Source organism: Neurospora hispaniola, assembly GCF_033458365.1.
Source record: "Neurospora hispaniola strain FGSC 10403 chromosome Unknown B0T23scaffold_3, whole genome shotgun sequence".
Classification (NCBI taxonomy): Eukaryota; Fungi; Ascomycota; class Sordariomycetes; order Sordariales; family Sordariaceae; genus Neurospora; species Neurospora hispaniola.
The window spans coordinates 3050398-3061293 of NW_026944408.1; the positions used below are offsets into that span (position 1 = coordinate 3050398).

Here is a 10896-nt window from a genome sequence, read left to right on the forward strand (position 1 = left end):
TTTCGTCGAACCGAAGGGTGTGCTGCTGACCCTGGGTATTGTGACTGGCCTCGAAACCGGTGGCTGTCACAGTAGTCCTCCTCTTAAATTGGATCCATGCCCTTCGCTGCGGGCAACTCCTATGCATCGTCATCGTGCTACTACTGCCTTTGTTTGTCGATAATTTAGAAGTGAGCGCCGTTGATACTCCCGTTGGCAAAGCCGGCATCCTGGAGGATCTCCTTGGTGATCTGGTCGAGGCAGCCGATGGCAGCGGCAACGAAGCCGAGGAAAGGGCGGGAGGGGTCGAGGACACGGCTGGTGTACTCGGGGTGGTACTGAACACCGACGTAGTAAGGGTGGTCCTTGATCTCGACAACCTCCATGCGCTCACCGGAGTCGTCCTTGCCGATGAAGATGAGGCCAGATTGCTCGAGCTTCTCGATGTAATCGGGGTTGACCTCGTAACGGTGACGGTGACGCTCCTCGATGGTGGTGGCCTCGCCGTAGAGAGCGCGGAGCTTGCTGAACTCAGAGCCGGGCTGGAAGTGAGTGGAACGGGTACCGAGACGCATGGTACCGCCAAGCTTCTCCTTGGAACCCTCGGGCATGAAGATGATGACGCGGTGCTCGGCGTTGGCGTCGAACTCCTCAGAGGTGGCATCCTTGAGCTCGCAGAGGTTGCGGGCAGCCTCGATAACGGCAACTTGCATACCAAGGCAGACACCGAGGAAGGGGGTCTTTTGCTCACGAGCCCACTGGGCAGCACGGATCATACCCTCGGTACCACGGTGACCGAAGCCGCCAGGAACGAGAATGCCCTTGGCGACGCAAACATCGTGCCAAGCCTTGTGGTACTTGGTGGGATCCTCCTTCTGGGTCTTCTCCTCGAGGTGCTCAGAGTCAACCCAGATGAGGTTGAGCTTGCGGCCACAGCGCATGGCGGAGTGCTCAAGAGCCTTGATGACGGAAAGGTAAGCATCGTGAAGTTCAACGTACTTGCCGACCAAGACGATGTCGACGGTCTCGGCGTAACCGAGGGGAACAATCTTCTGCCACTTGGCCCAGACCTCCTGGCCCTGGCTGACACGGGCAGGGGAGAGCTTGACGTCGTCGAGCTTCAGGGTCTCCTTAAGTTCCCTGAGCAGACCCTGCTCCTCAAGGAGAAGAGGCACCTGGTAGATGGTAGGCATATCGCGGACGGCAAGGACCTGGTTGACCTCGACCTGGCAGCTGGAAGCGACCTTGTTGATGGTGCCCTGCTCAAGGGGCTTCTCACAACGGCACGCAATCTGCGGAATGGAGTTAGCAGGCAAGGATCACCAGACTACTGACGAGGATACTAACCAAGTCGGGAATGAGACCAGCACTCCTGACGCTCTTGACAGCGTGTTGGGTAGGCTTCGTCTTCTGCTCGCCGTTGACGACAGGGACGTAAGAGACGTGAATGTTGATGAAGTTGTTCTTGCCAGCTCTGTGACGGAGCTGGGTGAGGGCCTCAACGAAAGGCATGCTCTCAATATCACCGACAGTACCACCCTATTGAGGATTAGCAGACGCCATGACTGATGAATGGACAGTGGACCAACATACCAACTCGATGATGCAGACATCGGGCTCCTCGCCAGACTTGTCGACAGGTACCCTGGAGACACGGTTGATGGTGTCGATGATCGCGTCGATAACGTGGGGTACAACCTGGACAGTGCGGCCGAGGTACTTGCCCTTGCGCTCGTTCTCGATGACCTGCTGGTAGACCTTGCCGGTGGTGATGTTGTTGTCGCGGGCAAGGTCGACACCGAGGTAACGCTCGTAGTTGCCGAGATCCAGATCGGTCTCGCCACCGTCATGAAGGACGAAGCACTCGCCGTGCTCCTTGGGGTTCATGGTACCGGCATCAACGTTGATGTAAGGGTCAATCTTGATGGCAGTGACCTTGAGGCCAAGGGTCTTGAGAAGGAGACCGCATGATGAGGCTATTGATTTGTGTTAGTGGATTAAGCCCAGAAATAACATGTGATAAACGGGTTTGTTCATCATCATCGTATGCATCCTTGAGAGGATGTTGAGATGATGTCACAGATACAGGCCAGACTCATGAGTTTTTCTCTTTTACTTGGCATGCATCCAAGTTGAGTAACTCGATGCGTATGAGTGAGATTGAGGATGGTTATGGTGTTGAGAAGAGAGGAACTGCCTACCAATGATTCCCTTGCCAACTCCACTCACCACACCTGGAGGGCGCAGACAAGTTAGACCTTTGTACACATGAGATTATTATTTGTTTATTGTCTATGTTTACATACCTCCTGACACCAGAACGAACTTCATCTTGGGCGATGATGGCATTGCGCTAATGACGACAAGAGGGACCTTGGGTGGATTGACGGGCCACTCGATGGGATCGATACTGGAATAAGGAAATGAAGCGAGTAAAAAGAGTATGGACAGGCAACGGATGGAAAAGGGGATGTCGTCAACGGTGAAGTCACTCAAAGTTTGGTGTCGCTGTCGCCCGCGTGTTGCAGCGGGAAGAAAAAAAAATTGGGAATGGAGAATGGAGGGGCTCCAGCGGCGAACCGATAAGGTGCTCCCTGGCGCTCCGTGCACAGACCACTTTCCTCGCCGAGACTTTCACGGTCGCAAACTGAACCCGGCCGATGGATGGGTGGGCGACGCTGAGGGGAGTGCTGATACCTACCCGGGCCTTCACTGCCGTGGAACACTTCACTCTCCATCGATCAACCTGGCTGGCGCGCCTCATGCGAACGTCTCGGATCGAGAACAGGTCTGGAACATTACAGGCACCCATCAGGCAGCGGCCACCCGGTCTCAGGTTCAGTCCCGATCACGCCGGACCTGGCCGGACACACAGACGGATTTTGGATTGTCCGAGCGACGGGCGATCCAGGCACCGGCGTTGTGGGGTCACAGCGGTGCACAATCCGTCCCCGACCCGACCGCTTGTCGCCGGGTCCTTCCCGTTACATTCGGCAAACAGTCATCGGCCGTTGTGACGACACGTCATTACACACAGTCGGGTCACATGCCAAAATTACAAGATTCAGACCGATGACATGCCGACTCCAATTCAATCCCCCCACTCCTTATCTAGCGCTTTCACCCAAATAATAGGGTAACTACAACAACTTGGTATCTCCTCCCAATGATTGACGCCCGTAGTGCACAAATGCATGTCCATCATCAAAACAATAGCTCGCGACTGATGCGACCAGCACACCAGCCGCCATGATCATAAATCACAACTTCCACTCCAACTCATTTCCCTTGTCTCCCTCCCCTTCTTCCCTCAGACCCTCCCAAACCCATTCCAACACCCTCTCCCACACCCAATTCCCATCATGTTCCCTCTCCATCAACCCGTTCACCTCTTCCATCGCTTTGGGATCATTCAAATCCCACCCCCACCATCTCGCCGCATCTCTAATCTTTAGCTTGGCCGCCTTTGCGTCCTTCTCCGGATGTCCTTGAAACGTCAAGACGCTGTTATCGTGTGAGAGGAGACATTCATTGTTGGCGAGTAATTGGTGAAAATTGGGTGGTGTAGAAACAAGCTGTCGACGATGGTGTTGATGAAGTCTTAGCGAGCTCTTCTTTTCCTCTGCTTTTCCTCCTGCTGTTGATGGTGGCCCTCGGTCATTGAAAAATTGTAACCCGGCGGGGGTGAGTTTCGAGTCTGTTACTCCTAGCTGTTTACATCACATCAGGACATCAGTTAGCATTGCCGATGCCACTATTCCCTTTTACATCACCAATATCATATTGATAGAATTCAGAAGAACATACCTCAGGCAGCCTCATCTCCCCTACCTCCCCTCCCCCACCACCATCCCCAGCGTCTGATGTCCCCAACAAACCCCCACCATCTTCTTCCTCGGCCATTCCTTTCTCGTCTGCCGTACAAATTCATGCACCCTCAATATCCACGCATGTCTCTTTCTCGGATCAGCGTTTCCCCCTCCGATAACAATCAGGTCAAATTCCGCCGGATCAGGCAGGAATTCTTTCATCCTGCTGCTGCTTGTCCTATTAGCTTTTGCATCAACCTTTGTACCTCTGGTAGCCTCGCTCTTTGGACCACCATCAGACTCAGAGTCGTCCGAAGAGGACCGACCCCCAAACCCGTTCGAACAATCAGACGACAAGGCCCCGTCCGACAACTCCGCAGACCCCCCATTATTACCCCCGCCGTCGTTGTAACATCCGTCCCGCTCGTTGTGAGGACCCTGGGGACAGCAGTAAAAGTTGTCGGCTGGGTAGAAGAACGATAAAGCAGGCTGGAAGCGGCAGGTTGGGGATTGCGTTAAGGAGGCGAAGCAGCGTGTGTAGGAGTCGCGGATGGAGGAGATGTGTGGGGAGCGGTACGAGTTGAGGAGGATGGCGATTCGCAAGGGGATTTTGGTTGGTTGGTTTTCAGCTGTGTCGTTGGTGTTGTCTTGATTGTGGTTTTGGCGAGGGTTGACCTCGTGGTGAAGAGTACCTCTCGGGGAGTCGGTTGAGGCGGTCATGTTGAATGGCCGCTTGGATGGGTGGTGCTTTCCCTTTGTTTTTCTCGTAAGCAAGTCAAGTAAGTTGATGGCGCTGGATCGTGAAGTCGGGTTTGTAAAGTGGGGAGGAGGGAAAGCTTCTTTTTGAGTCTTGTTGCTTTCTTTCGTAAGCAGATGAATGATCGATCAGGGGGAGGCTTATAGCCGGCTATAGTAACCGAGTTACATAAAGTGAGTTTGATAGCTTTTGCCAATGCGTTGCTCCTTTAATGTATTCAGATCCCTACCTCTACTTTTCAGGCAAGCATTCATTCGATGCAAGAGCGACGAAGGCTGGGGGAAAGGGAACCCTTGTTTTGGAGCTGGGGAGAATACTTGGCAAGAGCACGGCAGTTAACACTTGATGATGATCCATCTCAAGTCACACCCAAGCACACCAAGCAATGGCTGAATAGGAGAATAACGAAACACGTTGAACAAGACCGATTCAGGGCGGACGGCCAAGCCCCGATTCTCATCCACTGGATGACGTTCCTTGGGGGTTCTGCACTAGTGTAGGGGACTTCTGGGGAATGTGTGAGTACAGTCCGATGCTTGTTTGTTAGCTCAGTACCCCTAGCAGTATATGTAATGCACTAGGACGAAACCTATCCCGTATAGTCCTGAAGCTTACAATGAAATGGCGAGAAAACCACAATAATAACACTAATACCACCACGACCAGCACGATGCATAAGGGCCGTAATTCTTAACTATCTGATTAGGTAGAGTAGTAGATGATTTTCAAGTCTTTTCGGATGGTCGAGATAGGAGGTATTAAGCTAGATACGACTTATTAGAATTACATATTTATTAAATAGTTTAATATTCAATTTTCGCCGGAAAACGAGGGTAACTATTGGATCTTTCTATATTTTTCTTTCGAATGCAAATAGGGATATAAATAAGTATTTTCCTAAGAAGGATAAAGGATTACTTAATATATTAAACAAATAAAAATAAATAATTAGCGACTATTAAAAATTAATTTTATATAACTAAGAATTGCTAAAGAGTTAGAAATTAATTATTTAACTTAACGAAAGGTTAATATTCTATTTATTTCCTATCCTATTTCTTTATATTCAATCTCCTTCTTTTTCCTATTCTTTTTCTACACTAACTATCCAAGTTTGTTCAATCTAGAAAGTACTTCCTTAATTTTATATACTTTGAAAATTTTTAAAAAAAATCACTATTAAAAACCAATGTATATATTCCCATATACCACCCTAAATTAAATCTTCCCTTTAAATCTACAACAAATCCCTTAAATAGATTTACTTTTATATATATATATATATATAATTAGTATTTTCCTTTATTATTTTTATTGCCCTTATATCCTTTCTCACCTTTAATAATTAAATATTTTTCTTTAACGTTTTTAATAAGGAGATAGTTATTTGTTCTTTAAATAATATCGTCCTAGGTTATTCTAATAAATTGTAAAGGTCCCTATAGTTTTGAACGAATATTTAGATTAAATTTTTCTTTAAATTCTATTATAATTTGGGAAGGGTTATTAGGATTATATTTAGGAAGGTTATCTAAGTCGTACTCTATACAACGAATAGAGTAGACTAAAGAGTTTACTATAAATTTATAGGAGTTAAAATTAAGTAGTACTACTACTTATAGTTAATTAGCTACTAGGCTTTAACTAGCAATAAGAATTTCTTTAGTTAAGTGAAAGCTCTTAGATCCGGATATTAGAGATGATCCTTACTATAATATAAATATAGGGTTTAATGGTGTGCGCCTGTATTAAGAGGAATTGGAGGGAGTAGATAGGTTCGAAGGCTTCCTAAAATTTAAAGGGATTAGTAATTAATTAATCCTCCTTACTTAAATAAATATCTATACTAAATTTATAAATAATCTTAAGGCACTTAGTAGGTTAATATTTTTTAGAACCGATAGAATTCTATTTTTTAATAATAATTTAAGAATTCCTATATTTCTAAGCGGAAAAGGAGTTTGTAATTGTATGTGATTTATTAGAGTATTAATAGAAAGAATTCTAATTTCCCTAGGAAGGTTAAATATAATTAGTATTAAATTCTAATATATTTAATTATTAATAATTAATTAAATAGAAGCGTTTTGTTTCTTAATTAAGTAAGGATTAAGAGGTAATAATATTACTAAATAAGACGAAGTTGGAATAGAAGATGGTTAATTCGTTATTTTTAAATTTTAAAAATGAATTATAATTTATTGAAGCGGAATTAGGGTTAGAATTGAATTTCGGGAAGAATTTAAGGGTAAATAAATATTATTTAAAGAAGAGATTAATTTTCTAACCTCTCTTTATTATATTATAAAAATAGGAAAAGAAGAATTAAATAATAAAGAATTAAATAATAAAGAACTTTCGTTACTATTTTCTTTAATAAGTCTAATTAATATATATTAAAATAGAAGAAGGTTAATTATAGTATTAAGGCTATTATATAGTTAATAGCGAGGAAAGATCTCTATACTTTTGAACCTTTATAATTAATTCTTTTTAGTTTAGGTAATATAATCCTTAGGCTATACAAAACACTAAGGCTTTTCTCTAGTACCGTATATATATTTACTTTATTAGGAGAGGATATTATTGGATCTACTATTAATTATAAATAATACTTCCCCTAAAGGATTCCTAAGTAGGCCTTTAGGTTACTATTACTTTATCTGTAAAGTATTATAGATTATTCTCTAATATTATTATACTATAACGTTCTCTCTCTATTCTTATTTAAATACTACACACTCTTTTAATACTATACTTTACTTCCAAGTTTTGGGTATAAGTATTTAAAAGTTTAAATTACATTCTATTAATTTTATTCGTATAGTTTCTACTACTATTAATTTATAGATCCAATCGGATTTTTGAATAACGAAGTTGATTTAACGAATAAGAAGACCTGGGTTAGACTTTATTACCCCCTAAATACTAAATCTTTGAAATAATAAAACCAAGGCTAACTCCATATTCTTTAGCATGGAACCATACAGATCAGAATCATAATAGTCCTATTAGCCTATAAAGTAGCTACCGAGGTTTTAGGGATATTCTACGGGCATTTAATAGATTATAATAATTTTACACTCGGTTAGAAATCTCCAATATACTTCTTAGGTAATATCTAATCCGTTGGCTATATAATAGTAGTTTAATAAATTAGTACCCGTTATATTTATAAAAGTATTTACACTACTACTCCATTGCTACTATCGACTGCGGGCATCGCTAGGCAGTAAGGAGAATTCTAGTTCGAAGCGACACTTTTTCTTTAGTATCCAAATATTCTTCTCCTAACAATTAAAAATAACCTTATACTCGGGAGATATCCCGTAAATTACTATTTAGGATTGTATTAAAAGTCCTAATTTCCTATCTTTAATAATTAAAATTAGTAACTTATTAGGAATAAAATCGTTATAATCTTCTTTATTACCAATAGTAATAATTATTTAGGAAGCGTACGTAGGATCCCGAAGTTGAAAGATTACTAATTTACCCTTTTAAATATTATTTACTATCTCTTAACACTAATTCTAATAATAATTACTACCGTACTAATAGTAATAAATTTAGTAGGAATCTCTACAGCTTTAATTCCCTCCTCTACCGCCTCTCCATCTACCTCTTATAAAAGAACCGCCTATATATCCTCCTCCTTCGTTAGTAGCACTTCCCTAATTAGTTATCGATGAATAATTGACTTAAACTTCCTCCTTTTATTTCTTTACTAATTTTTTATTAAATTAGGACTATATAAGCTTTATTTAACTAAATTCTTCGGTTATTTTATTAATATCCAATTTCTCAACCAAATAAGAAATAGTAGGTATTAAAATAGTAATTTAATTTACCGAAGGAATTTTTTTATAAGAAGGTTAATTAGAATTACTATTTAATCTAATTAAACTACCTTTCTTTTTAATAATTATTAATACTTTCTTTTTAATCTAATTTACATCGAGGCTATCATTTAATAAGATAATTACTTTATTATTAGTATAAATATTATTTTCAAAGTCGAAATATTCGTAGATAGCCTTAATTATTTCGGTATAGAACTATAACTAGATTATTTAATAAACTTTTTCTTTAAAATTTATAATCGTTATAATTATTCGCTTAATCCTCTTCGCAAATTTCTTATAGAAATTGTATATTACTATAAACTAAACGAAATCCTTCTCTTTATCCAATTATTTCATTAGAAGTACTAAATACCGAAATATTACTTTAATAATCTTCTTTTTATTATAGGGAATTAATTTATTATAAAAGACTTTTAATAAAATAATTTTATTATTTATTTAATTAAAGTCTAGTACTAAAAATTCTTACTTTAAAAAACAATAGAATTCTTTCTATATCCAAATACCCTTATTAGTAACATCCTTCGCTATTTCCCTATAAATCTTTCGAGCGTCTAATATATACTATTAGTACTAAGTATTTAATTTGGTTTTATTAGAGAGGTAATAGTTTTAAACCCTATTATCGAATTCCTCTAAATATATAAATATATTCTTCCCTTTAAATTATATATTAAACGTGCAATCCTTTACAAAGGAAGTTATAAGAGTCTTACCTATTAACGTTTATACTAAATACGTATTAAATAGACTTTTAAACAAATTTATATTTAAATTTTACTATAATTTATATTTAGACTCTTACAATTATTCGGATTATTTAAATATTATAATATTTAATCCTAATAATCCTAAAGAAAAATATTAATAATTATTAAAAGGTGTAAAAATAGGGGTAATAAAATAATATTTTTAAAGGTTTAGAGGATACTATTTAAATTTAAAGCCTTAAGAATAATTAGTCTCTAATTTAGTACAATAAAATCCCAAAGGCAATTAGACAAATCGTAAAAAAACAATACGAAAAAGCGGAGGCCGGGTTCGAATACTAAGCGGAAGGGCAAATAAGGTATATAAATATAAGGTACGAATAGAACCGGGTAGGTTTAATAATAAATTCTAAATAGTAGGCTAATTATATTCGCTACTATCCCCGTAATAAAGGATTTAATAGCAGTCTTCTCTATTTAGGCTAAGTAAAGGATTCCCTAAGGGGATCAGTAATAAATTTTTTAATAAGATAGGTAAAGGCGTTGGAAATTAATTAAATCTTAGAAAAAAAAAAAAGTAATTTTTAATATAAGAGTAGAAGAAAGAAGAGTAGGATTTAGGAGAGACAATAAAAATAGTTTTAATACTAATATAGGAGCCTAATTTAACACTCCTTAATCGGTATCCGAAATTAAAATTATAAAAATATTCTAATTATTTTAAATCCTATTAATATTACTTATACTATTTACATACTTATTTTTATTATATCTTTCATTCTACCCCTCCCCTTCCTTTCTTTTTTTCGGTTAAGGATTTTTATTCCTCTTTTAACTATTTCTCTTCTAGTAAAATATTTATATACCTTTTTTAATTAGAAATCTCTTATTAGTATTTGTCAGGAGGCTAAGAGCTCGTGCACAGAGGCACCTCAGCGGCTACTACTCCCCTTCGTCAACGGAAGCGTAGGATTATTTACGACAACGCCCATCTCGGGTCGGACCCGCGGGAAGGATAATCCGGTACCGCGCCGAGGCGCCAAATTAGTATAAAGCTTTATAATACTCGTTAGCGGAGGAACAAAGTTTGTATAGGTATAAAAGAGGTTTAATAGAGCGTATTTTATTATAGTCGGTAGTTATTAATATATTTTTAAATTAACCCCTAATTTACCGTCCCCTACGTACGGCTACGACCGTAGTTACTTTAACCTACCTTTCACCTACATTCCTAATAAGTTAATAGCTCTTCCTCCGGGAATTGAACCGATACTGTTAAAATACACACACGTAGCGGCCGGTCTATCTCTCGCACCGCCGAAGCTACTCTTCGTCCCTCTCGTATTACTACCCCCGTAATTACTATAATTAAAACGATTTAACCCCCTCCGCCCTTATTATAATAATATTAATTTATTATAGAGTTTATTGAAGAAAATAGTAATAAAAACTACCCCCCTATATTACCCCGGGCTCCCTATTTATACCTTTAAGCCTCGGAAGCTAATAAGTTCGCGTATAAATAATAATTATTCGAATTTTAATTCGCTATAATTAAACTCCTTTTTAATTACCTCCCTTCGTATATATCTTAGTAGGAGTAATTTATATTCGTAGGCCTTGTTAAATAAAATTCAATAGGAAACTACCCCCCTATCTTTATTAAATTCTATTATTAGGATTACCTCTTCTATAATTAAATTTATATTTTTATTATATTTCCCTTTATTACCCCTTTATTAATAGCTATTATTATAATTACCCTTTTATTAATT

The 10896-nt window shown here is 39.4% G+C and overlaps 2 protein-coding genes across 2 annotated transcripts; both read right to left on the bottom strand.

Moving 5' to 3' along the window:
• Positions 1–80: 80 nt before the first annotated feature.
• On the bottom strand, positions 81–2483 carry B0T23DRAFT_119955 (CTP synthase N-terminus-domain-containing protein). The gene is made up of 5 exons (XM_062832020.1): positions 2286–2483; positions 2181–2213; positions 1573–1955; positions 1327–1518; positions 81–1271 (listed from the first exon to the last, which is right to left on the bottom strand). Exons 1-5 carry the CDS (start codon positions 2326–2328, stop codon positions 165–167), a joined length of 1758 nt encoding a protein of 585 aa, XP_062694294.1. The 5' UTR covers positions 2329–2483; the 3' UTR covers positions 81–164.
• Positions 2484–3042: 559 nt separating this feature from the next.
• Positions 3043–4508, bottom strand: B0T23DRAFT_440469 (class I glutamine amidotransferase-like protein; the record flags this gene model as incomplete). Its single annotated transcript, XM_062840728.1, has 2 exons — positions 3043–3689; positions 3903–4508. 2 exons carry the CDS (start codon positions 4506–4508, stop codon positions 3240–3242), a joined length of 1056 nt encoding a protein of 351 aa, XP_062694295.1. The 3' UTR covers positions 3043–3239.
• Between the last annotated feature and the right edge of the window lie 6388 nt (positions 4509–10896).

Coding starts and splice junctions, on each gene's coding strand:
- B0T23DRAFT_119955 (XM_062832020.1), bottom strand. CDS start 2,328: ATGCCATCATCGCCCAAGATGAAGTTCGTTCTGGTGTCAGGAG. Junction 2,214..2,285: donor GTTCGTTCTGGTGTCAGGAG/GTATGTAAACAT, acceptor TGCGCCCTCCAG/GTGTGGTGAGTGGAGTTGGC. Junction 1,272..1,326: donor CTGGTCTCATTCCCGACTTG/GTTAGTATCCTC, acceptor TCCATTCCGCAG/ATTGCGTGCCGTTGTGAGAA.